The sequence below is a fragment of the Erithacus rubecula genome (genome assembly GCF_903797595.1).
Source record: "Erithacus rubecula genome assembly, chromosome: 11".
NCBI lineage: Eukaryota > Metazoa > Chordata > Aves > Passeriformes > Muscicapidae > Erithacus > Erithacus rubecula.
Window position 1 is genome coordinate 6,463,780 of NC_136663.1, and position 21,450 is coordinate 6,485,229.

At 41.3% G+C, this 21,450-nt stretch overlaps 2 protein-coding genes across 3 annotated transcripts in view; one reads left to right on the forward strand and one right to left on the reverse strand.

The window, feature by feature from the left end:
* The window catches only part of USP13 (ubiquitin specific peptidase 13), a 48,710-nt gene extending 35,845 nt beyond the window's left edge, over positions 1-12,865 (forward strand). The window contains exons 12-21 of the mRNA XM_079314651.1: positions 169-322; positions 1,602-1,776; positions 2,155-2,243; positions 2,608-2,730; positions 4,137-4,163; positions 4,863-5,006; positions 5,976-6,142; positions 6,643-6,805; positions 8,379-8,463; positions 9,057-12,865. Coding sequence (XP_079170777.1) covers positions 169-322; positions 1,602-1,776; positions 2,155-2,243; positions 2,608-2,730; positions 4,137-4,163; positions 4,863-5,006; positions 5,976-6,142; positions 6,643-6,805; positions 8,379-8,463; positions 9,057-9,150 — 1,221 coding nt within the window. The 3' untranslated portion in view covers positions 9,151-12,865. The remainder of the gene's footprint in view (positions 1-168; positions 323-1,601; positions 1,777-2,154; positions 2,244-2,607; positions 2,731-4,136; positions 4,164-4,862; positions 5,007-5,975; positions 6,143-6,642; positions 6,806-8,378; positions 8,464-9,056) is intronic.
* Positions 12,866-15,781: 2,916 nt separating this feature from the next.
* PEX5L (peroxisomal biogenesis factor 5 like) overlaps positions 15,782-21,450 on the reverse strand; it is a 104,013-nt gene continuing 98,344 nt past the window's right edge. For both annotated transcript variants that reach the window (XM_079314652.1, XM_079314653.1), the window contains one exon: positions 15,782-21,404. In XM_079314652.1, the coding sequence (XP_079170778.1) occupies positions 21,200-21,404 (205 nt within the window). In that variant the 3' untranslated portion in view covers positions 15,782-21,199. The remainder of the gene's footprint in view (positions 21,405-21,450) is intronic.

The following is a 21,450-nucleotide window of genomic DNA, read 5'->3' on the forward strand; positions in this document are numbered from 1 at the left end:
ACTTCAGTGGTTTTCTCTGTAGGTGCCAGAGCTCTGCACGCGATCCATTGTGAGCTGAGCTGCCAGATCAGTGTCTTTGTGCTTGCCTGAAAACAACCAGCAGCCTTTTGGTTTTCTGGTCATTTTAATGATGTCCACAGAAGTGATTTGATGTAATATTCCTTTCAGAGGAACCCTGTGGGTTCAGAAAACCCCAGTGACGTGTTCCGGTTCCTGGTGGAGGAGCGCACGCAGTGCTGCCAGTCCAGGAAGGTGCGCTACACGGAGAGGGTGGACTACATCATGCAGCTGCCTGTGGCCATGGAGGCAGCAACAAACAAAGGTAAAGGAGCAAACTGCTCTGCTTGACCCAGGCATGTACCACTTTGTGCCCAGAGATCCCCACCAGCACTGAATCTCCTTTGTCCTGGACAGTGAAACGGTTTGTGGGAACTTCTGTGTTGTAAAAAAGGAACCGAACATAAAAATGACATCTTTTAAAAACACACTCTCACAAAAAAACCCTCAAACCAAAACAACCCAAATCTGCTTTCTGTTCTTTAGCAGCAGATAATAAGATCTAATATGGCATAGAGAATAGGGATGGGTATAAGGTAGTTTGTCATCTATAGATCTAAAATGCACAATTTTGATGTTCTGTGCTTCAGGGAATGAGAGAAGGAGGATGAAGTGTTGGATGTTGATTTAATAAGCAGGAGTGTTTTTTCTCTTGCCTGTGAAAAGCACCCTTGTTTTTAAAGGAAAAAATGGCCGAGGAGATTGAAGACCTGGGAGCAGGAGGGAGGCACTGACAGGTTGTGGTTGTATCTGCAGTCAGTAGTGAAGAGCCTTGCAGAGTAACATAATAAATGTGTTTTTTGAGGTAGAAGTGAAAGGGACATCACAGGAACATGAAAGGAGATGTGCCTCTGATTTCCGACATAATCTGAATGTTTAAAATATTTTAAAACCAGAAGGTTCTAATTTTATTGTTTGATGAGATCCTCTGAAATACCATAAGGCAGAGAAATCTACCTAATTTTTACCTAGCCTACAATTCCTTGCACTGGGAAAGAAGTTTAGGAGAACTTTGCATTCTTTGTTCATCAGTTTCAGTGATGACTCCGTTGCTTATAAAAGAACATGTTATTTCCAGGTAATGACTCAGGAGACAGATTAGTTTGTGAATTTACCATATGGCACTGCTCAGCTTGCCAGTGTCAAGACTTTTTCTAGATCATACATAATCCTGGCCTTCTAAAAAATCTGATGACACAGATAGATAGACATAACTTTCCAACTCAGATTGAGTTCTGATAAAGTGGCTCTGTGGCATTACTGTTCACACAGGATTTTGGCTGTCATGGCAGAGTTTTTATTGCCTGTGTCCTGGTATTTCCAGTTCTGTGTTGTCACTATAAACAGAAACCTTAAAGATGTGGCTGTAAGTGTAGCTCCTGACCTCAGTGCAGACAAAAAGATTTGATGTCTAGTTAAAAACATGTAAAGCTTTTATTGCTAAGTAGATTTTTGTATTTCTAAAACTTACAGAAATAAGCCTGATGAGGAACACCTAGCCATGACAATGTTCATTAGCTTCTAGTGTTGTGTGTATTTCTCAGATGAATTAATTGCCTATGAATTGAAGAGGAGAGAAGCAGAAGCTGCAAGGAGACCTCTGCCAGAGCTGGTCCGTGCCAAGATCCCATTTAGAGCATGTCTGCAGGCCTTTTCTGAACCAAGCAATGTAGAGGATTTCTGGAGCAGTGCCCTTCAAGCAAAATCTGCAGGAGTTAAGTAAGTGTGTGTCTGGCTGCCTGTTAAAAACTGTGCTCTATGCTTATCTTGCTACTGGACATGGTGCAGAGAGAAACACACAAAAGCACAGTGAGCACTGGCATCACATTGGTGTAGGGGCTCATCCATGTGATGTGCAGATCAGGCCTTGCAGGAGTGGTAATGATGAACTGAGCAGGAAATTAATTGTTCTCAATGTTCAGACTCCAAGAAGTGATGCAGTCTGGTTGTTGAGAGTTGAAGTTTAAGTGCTTATAGGGTTGGATCCTTTGTATCAACACGTGCTAGCTCATCTCTGTGTGCATGAGGAACTGAGATCTGTGCTGCTGGGGATTCTGTTGTCAAATTTCAATGATTTGTGTTTCTTGTCCTTCCCAGGACTTCCCGTTTTGCTTCCTTTCCTGAGTACTTAGTGGTGCAGATAAAGAAATTCACCTTTGGCCTTGATTGGATACCCAAAAAGCTTGGTATGTGCTTGTTTTACTTACCTTTCTATCTGAGATAATTAATAGATGTGCACACTATAGTGAGGACCTGACTCAAGTCTTAAGTTTGTACTGTGAAGATCCTAATTGAATATTTTTCCCTTTTTAAAAAAATTGGTTAAATTTGTTAAAATCAGGTCTGTGCAGTTAAAACACAGTTTCATGTAATCTGAGCTAGTTAAATTGTGCTTTGAAGTTCCAAATTTCTCGAAAAACTCTTTTCAGAAGGGGAATCCTGTCTGTTCCTGTACCCTGAGTACCAGAGTCCCCTTTCTGAAGGGGTAGGTTGCACCATAAGGTTGTTTTGCTGGCTGCAGAAGCTTAGCCCATTTCTCTGCTTTTGTAGATGTTTCTATAGACATGCCAGATTTCCTGGATATCAGTCACCTTCGGGCCAGGGGGCTCCAGCCAGGAGAAGAGGAGCTCCCAGACATTGCTCCTCCCATTGTCATTCCTGATGACCCAAAAGGTATTTACTGACTTATTCTCCCCTGTATTCCCCTTTCCTTCTATGGATTCTCTTTAATCTTCACTGGAACTATGAACAAAAATCCAGCTCTGTACTGCCCACAGCCTTTTTTCCTCCCTACTGGCCAACCCTAGTTCTTCCAGCTTTTCTGTTTTGGGAATTTATTATAGAATCCCAGTGTTTGGGGTTGGAAGGGATCTGAAAGATCATTAAGTTACAGGCCCCTTGCCATGGGTTGGAAGACCTTTCTCTAGAAGGTTTGATAATTGTTGCTGTTCTTGACTCTCTCCAGAGAACCTTCAGTGCATGTCCATGGGATAAAGTCATGTGACTTTATCCTTGTCATCCATCCTTGGAGTAAGGTCACTGTGCACTTCCCAGGTCCAGCACAGTACATCAATACTTAATACACAAAGGACTACAGTTTAAGAGAACAGCTTTCCAGGCATAGACTAACACTCTAAATTTTATTCATTTAAAAAACACAAGAATTGTTAGACCCTAGCAGCTGTGCCTGCATGCACAATCCTCTTCTCTGGATGTATGTGGGCTGCACAGCCCACTAAAAAAAGCTCTGTCTCAAGGAGAAGGTGGCAAACAGCTGACTATAATGTTTGTGGAGCAGAAAGGGCGTGATTAAAATGCTGTGCTGTTTTTTTTTTTTTTTTCCTTAAATACAGTTTTTTTTCCTTAAATACAATTTTTTTAATGGTAAAGTTCAGAAACAAGGATATTAAATATCCTTCTCCTTTATTCCCTGCGTTTCCCTGGAGAATAAAATAGTTTATGGCAAGTAAAATCATGTTTTTATGGTGTGATCTTAGACCCAGGTGGTTGCACTTTCCCCACATGACTGAAGTTTGAGTGCCTCAGTATTTAACACAAAACAGTAATACAACTGCTCTCATGACATGAGTGCCCCTCTTTGCTTGGATATTTATAATAATATTTGCTCTATATATGTGAAAGAAAGCTAGTACCTGGAATTGTGTGCAGAGCAAGAATATGATAAAATTCAGTTCTCTGAAGGTTTTAATTCCATCCCTCATCTATGTAAGTTCCTCACAAAAGCCTGTACCTTCTTATCCTCTTGCTGAATGGACTGACCTAGTTTTAGTGTAAATATATGGATGATGGTACTTTATTTTTAAGATTCTTGCTTAGGCCAGCTTTATTTCCTACTGGTTTATAGTATCAGTTACTCTTTGCTCTGAACTGAGTTAGAGAAATAGCCTTGCTCTAATTCATGGCAAAAACATCAGGGAAGAAAGGTTGAAACTTCCCTGTCTCCATGAGGTCAAATATTTCTATGTGTTTAAAAATATGGAATTGTTTTACCCATATAGATCTACTTATACTTCATATAAGTCCTTTTCCCTGTTTTTCCCCCATTGTTGATTTTTCAGATCACATGGCGAACCATTTTGTGGAGTGTACGTATCTCATTTTAATATTGCTTAAAAAATGATGCTTTTGCTCAGCTAATGGCTTCTCTCTCCTCATAGAGATGCATGGAACCTTTCCCTGCATGCTTCCAAATAAAAGCTTGTTCAGTGTTTACTTCATGTGTGCAAGACTCTCTTAGATAGTTAGTATAGCCAGAACATGAGCTGCTCCTCTGCCTGCTGCTCCTCAGGAGGATCTTGCAGTTCTGGGGGTCACAGTTACTGGATCCTGGCTCCCTCTGCACTCTGATCTCACATAAAGCTGTCTGACCTTGTCATCCAGAGACTGCCTGATCTGGCAGCTGTTATTTCTCTAACCTGCAAGATCCTGCTTTGAGAGGTGCTTGGTTTTGGCTGCCATCTTTAGCTGAGCTCAGCACCTGACTTCTCACCCCTTGAAATCCAGTGCTGAGGTATTTTAAAATAATGTCCTGTGGGAATTCATCAGGATTTAATGGTCTGTATGGGGATCTTTGTCCCTACTGAGACCAAAGATTATCAGTAAGTCCCTAACAACTACTGTAATGCTTTGTACAAGGCTGTTTTCTGCTGGCTGTGGGTTTATTGAAGTACCAAACCAGATCCAAGCAATATGTACTGTAATATATGGCACCATAAATAACAATAAGAAATATAATACAATGGATGAAATTAGACTTTTATATTTTAGAAGGTCCTCTTTTGTAGCCCTAGATATTGATGAGTCCTCAGTTATGCAGCTGGCAGAGATGGGCTTTCCTTTGGAAGCATGTCGGAAAGCTGTGTACTATACAGGCAACCTGGGTGCTGAAGTCGCTTTCAACTGGATCATTGCACACATGGAAGAACCAGGTCAGTGACTTGAGGGTGTAAGTTAAACTCAGCTCCTGGTTGTGGATTTTGGCAGTCAGTAGAAATTTTATGATGTGTGACAGAGAAACAACGGTCTCCCTTCCCCACCTGGGAAACCTGGAGGTGTGAGTGAATTTTCCTAAGCTGCTTCTGGGATGTGCAGATCTTGACCATTATGTGGTATCCTCTGCCTAGAAGAAGACAACAAACTAAGCTACACCAGAAGTCCTGTCCTCACCACTGGTGTGGGCCAGCTCTGTTTCCACCCTTTGGCTAGGTCCGTGCTGCTAAGGGGGAGCTGACTTGTGACCGAGTGTAAGTACAAAGAATCCTGTGGTCTGGATGCTTTTCTTCCATATCAGCCTTCTCTAGCTCAGGCTGGAGCATTCATGCCATACTTGGGCTGTCTAGTAATGGATAGGGCTGCTAGATGTTCTCCACTTCCTGTGTTTCATCCATGCAAAGTTTGGACTCATGATTCAGCACTGAGTGCATCTGAGTACTCCCTTGCCAGGAAACTCCAGTTTTGGTTGAGTTCACGCTTCACCATGAGCTTTTGTGTTGCTTGTGTAAATTGGGAATGAGTTTCACTTGGGCTTAGCAGACATTTTTAGATATGGAATCAGTTCATTTTACATCTATGCACTGGATTGTTTATTATCCTGATGCCATCATTGCTTCCATACCAATCTTTGCTGCTTTCCTGCAGTTGTTTCACTTCTGCAATGTGCCAGATTATTCCAGTCTGCTCAGTATGAGCATGTGCACCTAGATATTTTGTAATGTGCACATTCACTTTGTTGTTTTTGAGGCTTTCCACACATCTAAGTCTGAATTTATTTGCCAGTGAAATGAACTTATATTGATTTCAGGAGTGCTTTTGAGGTCCTGTGTGTTGTTTGTTTGTGTTTGTTGTTGACTTTCCAGTTGAGGCAAAAGAAGGAACTGATGAATGTTTGTTTGTTCCAGACTTTGCTGAGCCATTGGTCACACCTGCATTTGGAGAAGTTGCTTCCAGTGGGGCAGCTGCTTTAGGAGCTGTAGGGCTAGATAACCAGCCTCCTGAAGAGATGGTTGCAATGATCATTTCCATGGGATTCCAAAGGAATCTGGCAATTCAGGCACTGAAGGCAACAGTGAGTTCATGGGGTATTGGTGGCTGGGGTTTGGTTTTGTGTTCTGTGCTTTGTGCATGTGCATGCTCAGATGCCTTTGAAATGTGTACAGAAATTAGTGGATGATGAGCCTGGAACTATCCTGGCAAAGTGTAGGATGCCTGACTTCTCTGGAGTGGGGAAGGGGTTTGTGTGTTTCACTAGAATGGTAAAGTGTGGAAGGCAGTGAGGAAAATTTCCCTGTTGAAAAATAACCTGGATGCCTGCAGACTGTGTGTCTGCAAGATAAGAACCTGGGGCAGTGGGTCTTAGTGTGGGATAATTCCTTTTCCATATGTCAACTTTTGCAGAGTGCTTGCTGAGTGCTATTTTCCAGGGAGATAGAGGTATCTTACAATTTTTAAGTGCTGTAAACATGATCCTTACTCTGTTCAAAGGCTGATGAGTGGCAGTGTGATGTTGGAGAGTGTATTAAAGGCTGCTCTTTTGATTGATTGATTGATTGATTGATTGACTGGCAGAACAATAACTTGGAGCGTGCTCTGGACTGGATCTTCAGCCACCCTGACCCTGAGGAAGAGAGTGACCCTGCTTTGGACACGATGGACATGGAGAACAATGCTAATGCCAATATCCTTGCAGACACAGGGTCTGAGGGACCCAGGATCAAAGATGGCCCTGGAAGTAAGTTCTGCTTCACTTAGACCTGGCTGTCATTTTGTTGTGTCACACCCACTCCGTTCATAGAGCTCTTTCCTGTTTTGAAATTAGTTATTGTAGGTTTTTTGGACATGATCCAGACATTTACTTCCAGTCTTGTTTCTGGGGCTGAATCCAGCTCAGTGGGCTGCTGAGTTCTGTGGGCTGTGTTTGCTCAGAAAACTTTGTCCTTGAGCTCACTGAATAGCCCAAGCCCTAAATTTCTTGCTACCAGAGCACACAATTCTCTCCTGGCCTAGGTTTATTTTTTGTTCTGTTATAAGATAAAATGTCAAAGAAAAGTTAGAATGCTTAAATCTTCAGAGGCTGAGCATCCTAAAGACAACACTGCTGTTACAGACCACCTAAGTTTCTGTCCTCCTGTGGTCTGCTGGGTGATTTGATAATTCCTTCAACCAATTCCTTATTCACAATACCACAGGTATAGTTGCAACTGCATGTTTTGTTGTCTTTTGGTTGAGATTCTCTGTCATATTACTGCTAAATAAACCACAAGATGGGGCTAATGTACAGCAGGCAAAGTTGAGAAGAACCTCCTGGAGGTGTCACAGCACTGGAGTACAAAAGCTCAGTGGAGGTGCTAAGGATGTCACAAAGTTTTTTGAAGGGACTTTAGTGACCAGTTTTAATACCTGCAGTGTGTTTTAAACTTCTACCTCTGGTCTTGAATGTAAAGATCTTAGGAAAAAAAAATTGCCAGACAATTTGATTTTTGTGTCTCTGGTTGTATATTAACTTCATAAATATCAACCTTAAGTATTTTGGAGACATGGGAAACAGTGATTATCACTAGGATTAAAAAAAAATCCCACACTTGGAATAATTATTTTTTGTGGTACTTAGCCTTTATAGACTGAGATCCTTTTCTGAGTGCCTGAAATGCTGATAACCAACATGATTCTATAAAATGGCTCCAGAAAGCCCTTTCCAGCAAAATCCAGGCCCATGTCCTTATGCAATATCCTGAAATAGAGTACTCTTTAGGTAGTAATTCAGGTGAACAGCATGAATGGGTGGGAATCAAGAACCAGTGCTGAGTTCTCCAGAGATTTCAAGCATAGCAATTGTCCTTTTGTTAAAGGAAGAGCATTCTTTCCTGTCATCTCTTCTATGGGCTGCTGAAATAGAAACTACTGTGGTTTTGTATTTATAGAAGATCTGTGATCACATGTACAGATATAGCTAATTTGTGTGCAGAATGAACTCCCTGTTTGGCACTTTCTATGGTACTCTTGTCAACTGGGAATGAATCTGTTGTTTTCTTTCCTGGTAGGGGCTGTGATCACAGCCCTGCTGTATATGCACAGATCTCTGTGGGTTTGATTTGGATTGGTCTGATAAGTTTGACAGTGAATCTGAGCCACTAGTTAAGTTGGGAACATGCTGCAATGTTAACAGAAACTGTGTTTGGGGATGCAGAGTCTGAGTTTGGACTGCTTAGCTGCTTCTCCAGTATTAGAAAGAACATTTCCCCTGGAGTCATATTGCAGTGGTAGCAGTAAAAGACTTAGGGTGCCATTTATATTTCTTTAAACAGGGTATGAGCTGTTTGGGTTCATCAGCCACATGGGAACATCCACGATGAGTGGCCACTATGTTTGTCACCTCAGAAAGGAAGGAAGGTGAGTGCAGCTGGGAGAGACACTTGGGATGAGTAAATGTTTGATTTGAAGCATCTGTGCAGAGCAGGGCATGCTCATGGCAGACAACATGGGCTGTTACCATCTGTAGGTTTCTCAACAAAAAAATGAAAATTGTCACAGAGTCAGTTCTGATCCCACTGAAGTCTTTGGTGAAATGTACCTTTGGCTCTCCTGTGCTTGCCATTCTAAATCTCTATTCATTCTGGGGCATTGGTTCTGTAGCTGGCTTAGTTTATCTGAGTTCCCCCCAACTTCCTTTTGTTGCCCATCAATAGAAACCCATGGAGCTATGGGCTGATACTGATGTGGTACTCCCATTATTTGACACTGGGAATCTCTGACTTCCCTTCATTTGAGCTGTAACTACACATGCCTCTGCACATCCCTCCTCCTTTTCAATTCCTGACTTTGCCAGCTGGTTCTGCTGTTTCTCTGATCCTTTGTTCTCGTTGCAATGCCTAATTTCTAATTTTAGATTTTAAACTCTTTGACGTTTGGGTCTGAGAAGTCCCACATAAACCTGTGGTGATTTTTATACTCATGCAATGTCATCAATCTTGTTTTCCTTTCAGATGGGTTATCTACAACGACCTCAGAGTCTGTGCCTCAGAACGACCTCCCAAAGACCTGGGCTACATTTATTTTTACCACAGGATACCGAGTTAGGCCTCTAATCTAACACCTGGCCTTAAGAAGCCATAAGCCTTTTTAACCTGCCCAAAAAAAAGCATACAATAAAAATGTAAAACCAACAAAAGACCCCTTAACCCTTGGACTGCCAAAAAGCAAAGGAAAACGTGGGGTGTTTATAGTGTATTTAAAAACAATCATTTGATGCCGCCTTAAGTGTTAGACGGAAGATTTCTATTAGGTGCTGTATAGGACATTGTTTTAAATTTATACACCTTACAGGCCATGTGGATTTCTGGTGGAGTTTGCAGCTAGTGTGTGGAGAATATGGAAGCTTCAGTGTTGAGCAAAAACAGTTCAGCCCAGCTCCTGCCTGCCCTGTCTGTGCATCCTTTGAAGACCACAAACAAATATTTATGTCTTTGGTGACTGGGAGCCTGAGTTTTCATCCAGAATACAGATCATGTAGAGAAATCATTTGAAGGGAGGGGGTTTGTGGCTGTTCTTCAATGCAGAATGTTTTATTTCAGAGATTATTTTCAGTGCAGTGAGAAAAGTCAGCTGAAGTTCTATCTGTTGGAATTCAGTGGTACAGTATCTTGATTTGACTTTTCCAGGCATAAGCCTGAGACTAATGGAGACAGGAGCAATCTCCTGTCAGTGCCCTCTGCATTTTTTGCCAAAGAAAAATTTTATTTTAGCAGACATAGGTTTCTTCATCTTCACTTGAATGTTCATCTTGTAAGTTCTACCAACAGTTTCAGGATTACAGATGGCTAAAGGCAGAAGACTTTCTGACTACAAAATCAAATGCACACCCTGAGGAAAGGCAAGGCTGTATTTAAATTTGGTTTTCTTATGGAGGAGGGGAAGAGGGGTCTAATGTCCCATTATATTTATGTCAGGGAAATTTGTATCTAGACCACTCATATTCCATCTGAAACCAACCTACTGACAAAGTACTCACAGTGCAATCCTGCCTTCTGCTAAAGATTGCTTAAACATTGACTTTCATATCTGAGTGGGGGAAATTGCTTAGCAAGTTTTCTGATTTATTGATTTACCCCTCTTTTCCTCCCTTAAAAAAAAGAAAACAACAAGAACCAACAATAACAAAAACCAAACAATAAAAACACCCTTGAATTGCTATTTTTGCTTTCTTTAAACTTACCAATGTATCAATAATCTGATCTCTTCAAGAGATACCTTCTAAAAGGGGTTTGATATCTCTGGCAGGGATGATGGGGTGGGCAGGCAGGGGCTGGCCTTTCCTGTCCTTGTGGGGTTTGTTTATTTTATTTTTTTTTTTGGTGTGTCTTATTTAAGTGTTTTTCACAGGTGAGAATACGTACGTGGGTTTTAAAATTATATTTGAAAACACTCATTGTAGAAAAATTACAATGGTGAGTGCAAAACCTTCCATGGTTCCAAAAAAAAGAAGAAACCCAAAGGTTCACAGTGTTGGACACTGCTTAGAGGCTGGAGTTGCCTTGTACAATGTTACCTAGCCCTCAAAATAAATTGCAGCAGTCAAATTTTTTTTTTTTTTTTCCCAGAGTGCAAGAGAGCCAGAGGTGTTATTACATTTTCTCTGCAGTTAGTGCCTGCAAGTTTTAATAGCAAAATTCAGGCAGCTACACATTACAGAAGAGAACCCAAATTAAACATCTGGTTATGAGAAAGGCATTTTAGTTTTTGCAGTGTCTGGGGAAAAATAATTCTCCTGCTGGTCATAAAGCCTCACAGAGAGCCAAAAAACCACTGTTGGTATTTTAATCAGGTTTTTATCTTAAAAGATTGTGAGAGAAATTCCAGTGCAATAGTTCTGTAGAGTGTAAAGGTATCTAATTGCTGGGAAAGCTGCCTGCACTTAGAGCTCTTGTGGACACATTAGTGCAATGTCCTGGCACATTAATGAGTGGCCCCTGTGAGATTCAGCTGCCTTGTGCTTATTGAGCCACCACTTCTGGATGAAATAAAAGCTGCCAGTAATTTCTCTCCTTCTTCCAGGTTTTGGATATTTGAGGGCTTTACCAGAAAGTGACAGGTTTGAAAATGGGATCAGCAAATTATGCAGTGATACATCTTCTATTTAAAGTGAAAGAGCAAAACTTCTGTGTGTCTGTGTGTTTTTTCATTCTGGCAGTAGAAGAAGGAGAAAAGGCCTTTTTTCCCACCCTTTCTTTAACTTTTTTCTTCAATTCCCATGTATATTCCAAGGAAGTCCAACACAACAGCTTCCCTCTTGCCTCATGAACTTAAAGGGCTATTTAGAAACTACCAAGATCTAGTGGCTGCTGCCTTTTTATTGAGAAATGTGGAGTAAATGAAAAGAGAGGGCCCTTGGCTGGCTGTGGTAAGTGAATTGGAGCAGCTCAGGTCCTGGAGTTCTTCTCAGTTTGTAACTTTAATGTTTTACCTGCCCAAACCAAAGTTAGTCAGGAGTGCAGGGAGCATTTTAGGGGAAAGGATTGCAGGTTTTCTAAAGTAAAACAGTTTAAAATATGTTAGAAGTTTTTCAATCAGGTGCTTGAGGAATTACTTTATTCTCTCCCAAAACAGTGGCCTCCCTCCTTTTTTCAAGGGACTGGTTCAGTTGTCTCCCTTTTGTGATGGGTTTTGTGTGAAGAGCATCATAAACCTGGAGGAGCAGAATATAAACTCCTGACTTCTCAGGGGGGAGGAGTTTAGTTGGGTTTGGGGTGTTTTTTACACTCCAGCACTGCAGAAGCCCCTCTGAAACAGGCTGTACTGAAGAGATGAGTGACCTGCCAGGCTGTGCCTGCTGCACTCTGAATGTGCTAAAGCAGGGACACAGTCTGGGCACTGCCTGTCTGGTGCTGGGGAGCTGCTGGGAGCTTCTTGAGAAAAAAGAATGGAGAAAGAAAAATCACTGTGAGCTCTTTGAGACAATCTGACCCAAGAATCGTGGCAAGCCAGGACCTGGCAGTAAATAATGCTTTTGTTCCTCAGACTTATTTTTCCTTTTTTGTATGATACATTTAGGTTAGGAGATAGAAAGGAAGAAAAATTCAGTAACTTTTCCTTGATTTTCTCTTCTTCTCTCATTCCTAGCAGCATGCTGGATCCAGTAGTCTCCTCATTCAGAGTCATAATCTCCAGTCTCCAAAACACATGTAGACACAAACTCCTATTTAATTTTCCTAGCTAAAATATAATTAGGATAAAAATAAATTTATTCAGAGCTCTGGTTTTAAAACAAGTGTAGATGTTTCTGAGCTCCAATTGAGCTTGTAACTCTACTGGGTTCAGTGCCATTACCTCTGACTGACTTTTGTGTAAGTGAAACCAACATCAGCCCAGGTCTTTGATTCAGGCAGCCTCCACCAGGTCCCAGCACACATTCAGAATGTGGGTGCAACCAGAGCTCATTTGATTTCTTTAGAAACCTCTCCAACTGATTCCTTTTGTTCTCCATCCTGGCAGCAGCCATTTTTACCCTCTTTGCTGTTTTCATGCATTGGAAGTCTATGCAAAATATGTAACTGGACATTTTATTATTTTCCCTGTCACCCTTCCTACCTTAATGGCTGAGATTGGTGTCTGATTTCTGCTCACTTTTCAGTGGTTTTACTGTTGTATCCTGGAAGTGTCTGTCCTGGTTTACTTTGCACCATTAAGAGTTGTTTGCTTGAAGCACTGTTAAATTTCTGGAGAGTATTTGTCTGAGATGAGAAAGGCTGTGAATGACATTGTTGCAACTGTTTTAAATTAAAAAGAAATATTCTCAGATCTGGTGACTGTGTGGATTCTTGTTTCTTTATTCCTGCCTAAACTGAAGAGGAAAAGACAGGATGTGTTTTGATGCTGCCTCTCACTTTTTATGGTCACATTTGGTGTTTTACTTAAAAAAACTTGTGCACAGGGAACAGAGATATGTGTGAGAGTCTTGATTTCTTGTGACTCCTGGCATTTCTGTGGATTTAAAAAAAAACAAAAGTAAAATCCCCAAGTGGATATACATCATAGCAAAAAATAGAAAACAGGTTTTGAGTTGTATTTGTTTGTTTGTTTTTAACTTTTAAGCCTGTTGATGTTCTTTGATCACTAGAGTTGGCAATGTTTGTGTGGAATAGTGCTGTCATTTTACCCCAAATTTCTGCTTTATCATGGTCTTCAGTTCTTCATACTCAGAAATTTCCTCTGCTGCTCTGTTTTCCTCACGTGTAAGGACTTCACATAGAAATGTGACTTTTGGGACTCTGGTAGATGCAATAGACTGAAAAAAAAACCCCTGAGGGGTGACAACTTTTATAGGATCACAGGACCAGCAGCAGGAGGAGAGGTGAGAGGTAAATCTGCTGGGCTCAGTGACACTTCATGACAGAAGTAGAGGACGTGTGACATGTTGAGTAGTAAGAAATGTAGGGATGGTTCAGCTTCTGAAGTCTAAACTGAATTATCTGTTTTGGTTTCTCTTCTATCACAGATGTCCTTTGTGACTATGGCAGCTCAAGCCATGCTGTTCACACCACTTGTGGCAACTGGAAGAGGTGGGAGAGTGGCTCCCTGTACAAGCTTCAGAGCTCTGTTCAGAATTTCCAGGAATTTCCTGTATAGGATTTGTGCCTTCTAGCTTTTGCAGACTGTTTGTGGGAGGCAGGATTGGATCAGTGACAAATTACTACCCTCTGCTTGCCCTCACTGAAGTGGGAAGCAGCACCTTTGTGTCCCTCAGGTGTACTGCAAGCTTAACCTGAATAGGGGCAGCACAGACAGCCACGGTGGACAAATGCTATAAAATTGTTGAAAACAGTTACTGCATGACTGGAGTGGGTGATTTATGTTTTCAGATCTCTTTACCAGTGATTTTTGAGCAGTTTTCTATGTGGATTTGCTACTGATGCTTTTCTCCCACTGTGTTCCTGTGTCAGTGCTGTGTTCCTGATCTGGGTTCCCTATGGAGCACATAACCAAAGGATTTTCCTGCTGCTGCTTTGTCAGTGCATTTGAACAAAAAGAACTAAATTAGCTTTAACATTTTCCAGCAAAACACACCAGTGTCAAGAGCCCACAGTCAGTTTTGTCCTAACCTAAGGGCTAATGGGGTTTTAGTGTCTGTTCCCTTTGTTTCTTGGTGGAAGGTTCTGGTTAAAGCCATAGGTTTTATCCAGTTGTTTTTTCTGACAGAGCTTTCCTTCTGCAGGCAAACCATGGCTGTATCTGCTGTTTGCTTGGGAGCAGCCCACATGTCCATGGAGGGAGTCCTGCTTCTCCCTGTGCTGTCACTGTCACAGCTACTCACTAGCTCTCAGCTTTTCTGTCCACAGCAGCTCACAGGAATTTTTATCCCTCATGTGCTTACGTTGATGTCTCACAGCAAAAGCAGAGTAGGAATAACTTCATCCTTGTCAGCACTTTTACCTCATCCCATGAAAGACAGAACTGAAAAATGCTGTTCCTATGGTGGTCTATGGGAAATTGCTTGACTAGTGATCTCAGTCATTGCATGCTGGCTTTGCTTTTCACAAAGTTTGGGTTGTGATATTGTTATTTCTGTTTTAATTATTGCATGGTCTTCAGGAAAAATTCTTATCTGCTTTTTCCCCATTTTCCTCATATGGGCTGTATGTGCAGAACCCTTTGGGGCAGCCTCAGCTGGTATAAATTCCAGTTGTAAGTATAATTGATCAGCATGTTGAAATAAAAATCAATTCTAAAAATAACTCTGCCTCAGAGAAACAATGAATTTAGGAAAAATGAGAACATAAGCATCTTCTGGAGTTGATTTTTAAGTAGAGAAGCATGTTCACACGGTAAACAATAGAAGACCTAATTTTAAAAATCCTTTCAGATGGAGACTTTGATCCCTCCTTTCAGTTTAAGTAATTGAAGTCAAGACCCTTTCCAGGTCAAAAAGAGATTTTGAAATATTTGAAGCCACAGACAAAGTTTATTTTTAAAACATATTTAAAAATCGCACAGTTATAAATACAGGTAAATAAATACAATTTAATATGTGGAAAAGAACCCAAGGAAGGCATGCTTCCATTACAGTACAAAAATACTACATTAAGTGTGGTGCTCTGCAAATAGTCATCTATGACCTTAATAAATTTAACACATCCAGTATGCATATCATTCTTTTTTGAGGAAATAGATTATTTTAAACAGCAGTGCAGGGAAACACCAAATTAAAGCATCAGTAAACTATATGCCTGTGTTTAATATTATACACAGCTGATAATGCACTAAGCACACAGAGGCAGAGTTACCTGGAGTAAGAAACTGACCTTTTACCCCGTGTGTTCTTACATTCAGCTTCTGGTCTGGGTCAGAATGAGCCTTTGTAAGGGAGTGTAAACATTCAGGTGTCGGGCTGGGCTCCCACCTTGCCAAGCCCTGCCCCTGCACTGCCCCAGGGACACCAGGAGTTCAGGGGCACTGGAGGGGTGTGCAGCAGCAGGGCTCTTCACCTGGCCCAGGTGAAAGGATCTGCCAACCCTGTAATCACTTCTTTCCTCTATGTTGGCTTAAAAATAAAGCCAAAAGAACTGATGCAAGATTGCAAAGGTTTTCAAACAGTTTACAGCATATAGAAGAAGCCACACAGAATGCCTCTCAAAACTATATAGTTCTATTTTACTCTAGGTATGTTTTATACTCTGATATATAAAATATATTTATAAATTTTTTTTTTATTTTCCTGAATTTACAATAGCTTACTGATATTAAAAAGGCTGTTTAAATTAAAGTTTAGCCAATGTTGATGGCATTCTGTAAATGTAGAAGGGGAAAAGAGATCAAAGCACATCAAGTCTTGACCATGCAAGCTTGCTCAATGGGCTGTCACACTGCAAGCATTTGTAAAGTTACAGCATATTTTAGGAAAATTTAGATTCCTTCTGTCTCTTTACCTTGCCTGATGCCTGTTACTTTCTGGGCTGAGGCTCTGAAACTTTCCATGGATTTTCTGACACTTCTGGTTTTCATTTTGCCTACGTTTGTTCAAAGTGTCAGTGATGTCTTCATGCATGGCCCTCCTGTTCTCTGATTTATCTACCAGTCCAAAAATCAGCAGAACCATAATGAAGGAATCTGATTCTAGCCTAGGTAATGTTTGAATAGTAGATAATACTGTATTGCATATCCACCATTTTTTTTTTCACAACGTGCAGTGCATTTGGTCTTACCATTTTTGTGAATACTTGGTATATTATTAACATTTATTACATAAATTCACTGTACAGACTGCTAAGCTGACAACACTGGTGACCAGAAATCACGTTTTTTTCAACTGTGCAGGTAATTCATGCGAAAATAATGAATAATGTCTTGTTTTGCAGATGCATGTTTGGGCAAAAGAGACCTACAACCAATTTATGCTTTGCTCCATTTCTCACTGGCTCCAACAGACAATGATTTAGGCCTCGGGCTCTGGCTGTGCCAGAAAGGACAGCAGTTGTTATTTCTGCCATGGAGAGCCTTGCTCTGGGATATCTGGCTGTTCTGTGGTTTAGACTAGAGATGAGAATGTGAAAATCCAAACAACCCAGCCTCACTGAGAAAGCTGTGCAGATTAGCTTTTTAGTTCTTGAGAGGGTACTAAAACATGTCTGCAAAAGCTGTTATACAGATGCCTGTTATTAATCAAGCACTTGGAGCAAACATGAAACCCAAAACACAAGGTGAATTTTAAGGATGGGATTTTAAAAGGGCTCTGCATTTGGTCTAGCCTGTTCCAGATAATATGAACAACTTAAATTTGAGTCTGGCAGATGCAAAGGAGTTGTAAAATGTTCCACAGATGATACTAATCAATAGTTTAAGAATACCCTATGTGTGAGCCTTCTGCATGCATTCTCTAAACACATGCTCAGGTAGCATTGCTGCATGCTTGGGGTTAATCTTGCATAGTGGTTACTGGTTAATGTAGTTGCATGCAATATTGTCACATGAGGTTTTGTGTCATTTGAAACACCCCCTCCATATTTTTACAGGTGCTGTGATTTATCAGATCATAAGAAAATGCCAGTAGATACAGATATGTTTATGTGTGTGCCTAAAAGTCAAATGAGTTCTTCAAGCTGACATAAACCAGTCTGTGGCCACAAGGCTCCTCTGGTCATTCCAGTTTAAAGAGGTCAGCCAGAAATGAGCCTTTTGCCTTCATGGCAAAGCCTCATTCCCTAAACTGGGATTCCAGTGCCTGTTCAGCACGTGCAGTGGTCCCAGAGCCATCCCTCTCCTGGTAATACCTGCATATGAACTGGTCATGCAAAGTGCTGAGCACTCTTGTGAGACTCCAGCCTACAGGGTTCAGCAGCTTGATGGATCAGGCTTCTAGGTCATAACTATTCCTAAAGCTTTGCAGAGGACAAGGAGAGTCCCAAGCTGGGGCTAGGAAAATGTGGTTTTTTTAAAATTGCATGAAATATAAAAAAAATTATTCAAAAACTTGGAATCAATTACTTGGCAGTGATAAATCACCTCTGGAAAAAGAGAGGAGTAACAAGAAAGGGAAACAGAGGTGGGACATGGTGATACACCATTGCAGCACTCTGGGCCTCACCTCATAGGTGCTCTACAGCATCCTGAAATGTCTGAGTCTCTCTTCTGCTGAAATCAGTAGTCTGTATGTGAAATTGCTTCCCTAGACCTGAGCAACCATGTGTTTGTGTCACCTGCCACCCCAGAGAGATGCGACCTCGCCCCTGCAGCATGAGACAGTGCTAGTCTCCTGCTCCCAGGTGGCACAAGGAATGCTGCTCCCCATCCTCCTTCCCTGCACACCTGGGCAAGTCAGGATGGCAGGAGGCTTTGGCTTGGTCGAGCTCCCAGGGAGGCTGAGAACAGGACCCAGATTTGCTGTCTCTCACTCTCAGGCTCAATCTGCTACTGTTCAGCACCCGCCTTATTTATTCCACCTCATGCTTGGTTAGAAGCACAAGTAGATGAATTTTCTGTTCAGGTTGTTAATACGCTGCAGTTTTCTCACATGTTTCCTCTTGCTGCTTCAGGCAAATATACAAACTTGTCCTGGATATTTAAGGAATGCCAAGAGGAGGTCAGCTCAAAGCTGTATCTAATCCTGTCTGCTGCACTGGCAGTGCTTGGCAGAGGGAGCTAAAGGAGAATGATAAAGCCCAGGATCCTAAGGAAGTGCCCAGAAGTCCCTAGAGCTGCTGGGCCTGACCTGTTAGAGTGAGTGAGTTCAGTCTCCAGCCACTCTCCCACACTGACCAGTCCAGAGCTGTGTGAGATGTGCCCCTGTCCCCTGTCACTGCCCTGCCTTAGTTTTTCCCAATGCCTCTGTCAGTGGCACAAGCCTGAGTGGCCACAGGCTACCTACAACAGGAGAGGACAGCTGGGGTAATCTCCAAGGCTGTCCTCTTGGGACAGGCTTTGTAGCCCATGTCCTGTACAGCAGAGCTGAGATGGGCTGGGGGCTGAGCCTCCCCTGGGATTTCTCTGGTGAATTCTCTCAGGGTTACACACACAGCTCATGCCAGTCCCATGGGTGTGGACATAGATCAGCACATTAACGAAGTTTTGAGCAGTGCATCCCAGGATAAATGAGCTACCTACTTAGTCTGTTCTTTTTGGAGAGGTTTGGACTTGCATAAGGTTTCCCTAATGATTTCTGTGTTACTCATCCACAGGCTGGAGGAGATGTTCAGTGAACTGCCATGAAAATCAAATACCCCTTGTCATTCTGACTCTGAGAAGTGCTTTTTTTTTTTTTTTTTGTTAATTTCAAAGATAAAAAAATTAAGTCCCTGAACAGCTTATTCCTCTGGGTAAGCACTGGTTATCCAACACAACAGCACAAAGGATATTCTAGAAGAACTTGTGTGATGGCAGGGCATCAAGCAAAATCTAAGCACATATGCCTTTGCTTTACAGCCTCTTCTCAAATATGCCTCCCTTCTCTCTTATCACTTCCTAGATTCAATTGCACTGCACCTTCTGCTCTGCCTTATCAATAAAGAGCTGTCATCACACATCGCTGTCAAAGCAAAAGAGCAAACTGTTGTCAGCAGATATGCATACAGCAGCCCACTTAGCTCCAGTGACATTCCCAGGCAGCCCCATCCTTAGAGAAAGCTGCAGGAATCAGTTATGAAACACCTGATAGATAAATAGGAATATATGTGTAAACAATGAATTAATAAAGCACTCTTAAAAAAATTTCTGTAGCTGTTTTGGCATCTCTATTCAGTGAGAGAAAGTGAGAAGTGTAAGCCTTTTATTTTTCTAATGACAATTATTTTTATTTAACAACCTATATATGGTGATTAGATGCAGTGATTACACTGTCTTACATGGAATTTTCCTTTAAGTGGTGGCTCAAAATAACAGACAGCTGCAAGAAGCTTTAGGTTTGTACTGGTGAAACTGTCCAACTCCCACAGAGCATCTTTCTCTGTGATCTGTGCAGTTGGGTTTCTTTTTTTATCCCTCTGAGCTGGATTTTTCTTCTAATGTTGTTTATAGGAAATGTGATATTTGCCCCACTTTAACTATTCCAGTAGCTGCTCTGCACATTGAATTCCTGACCACAGATCAACACATCTAATTAAAACTCCTTATCTTTCATTATTCAAGAAAAATATTTAAAATATCAGCAACTGAAAATCACCTCCTAAAAATCTCTCTTCCTTCTTTGATTGACGCATTCACCCTGAGCTAAATGTGTTTGATTGTAGCTGAATCAATCCATTCATCAGGGATTGGTTCTGCCCCAACCCTGCTCCCCATTCATGCAGCTAGGGAAAATGAAGACAGTGTGTTTATATACACATTTCTAAGCAGCTACACATAGTGGAATTGTCTAAGGATCTTCTCTGTTATCATTTTCTCTGGAGGTCGTGGAGACTTTTGCTGCTGTTTGCCATAACAAGCAGGATCAAGGCTTGGTCTCAATCCTACAAGCATTATATGGACCAGTTTCTTTAGGGAAAGTTTTCCCTTGAGCATGGTCTGCAGGCAGCAACTCCTACAAATATTTTTCTTCATTTGCAATGAAGATCTGTAGCTCCTTATGTTCTGAAATGACATCATTTGCATACAACATGTGTGTGCATGCACATGCATGTATATGTGTAGTACCTGATGGATGCATATAATAATCTTTCTAGTTAATGCAGTTTATACTGTATTTGCATTTTTAAACATAAGAATATTGAAAACCCTCTCATTACATTTCAGGAAATTACATTTGGTTCTCTCTGCCAACAAGGCCATCCTGTACATTCCATTGTTGATGACTAAAATAAAAGCATAGCACTATTTTACAAAAAGAAGGATTAAAGTGCATAAGTACACAGAAAGTTGCAGACCCTGCCACAAGCTCCTTCAGACTGCCCCAGATCAAGGACAGCTGGTTTGAACAGTAACAATTCCAGTGCAAATTGCCTCTTCTGCTGGCAACACTTGGCTTCCCCAAAGGTACCTGGCCTCAACCCATAGCCCTCCATGGACTGTGGTCCTCTTGACATTGCACAATGAGCCTGCACAACCAGGCCCAAATTAATCCAGGTACCTTTGGAAGCAAAAAACTGATTGCCAGCTAATAAATATATTAAAAGCAAAACACATCCTTTTTACATGCATATATTTTTAGAGCTGTGTTAAAAATGGACCTTGAGAAGATTTTTCATCAAAGAAACCAAAGGATAAGGAATCCCCACTGTGGGGCAAAGTGGTGTCAGCATAGTGCAATGAGCTACTAAGCAGGTTCCTTGGATGCACTGCTTGCCATTCTAATGTGCAATAACTTGCAATCACCATTATCTAGGTTTCTTCTTAAGATACTTTTCTTTTTACAGCTGTATGTATATAGAGAGATATAGCTTGCATGGGATGAAAATTCTTCAGAAATTGCTATTTCATCTAGTTCAGGGCTTTGTCCGATTAGCCACAGCTCATTTCAACCCTTTGAGTTTGAATTTATTCACACCATTTTTGTGCTTTTGAACTTTTCCTTTATGAATAATGTCTGAAGGAATTCCCCTACTGATCTACAGTCATGATCTTTTGGAAAATGTGGTCATTTGGGAATGAGTAATAAAAAAGTTCTCTGTTTCCTATTACACTTTAATCAATTTTTGAATCCTTTTTATTACGGCTCTAGATTAAAAGCTCTTAAGAGAATGTCTAGATCACCCACGTTGGCAGCTTGAAACAGTTCTGGCTGGTCCATCATAGACAGGGCAATCCGAAGTGCTGCCCAAATATTGCCTGATAGAGCAGGGTGGGGAACCTGCTGTTGATTTCTGCTTTTTCTTTGCAAACTGAGAGCAGTGAGGAAATTGCTGACAGCCTCTCTGTAGGGAAGAAGAAAAAAAAAAGAAACAAGCAACATAGTTTGCT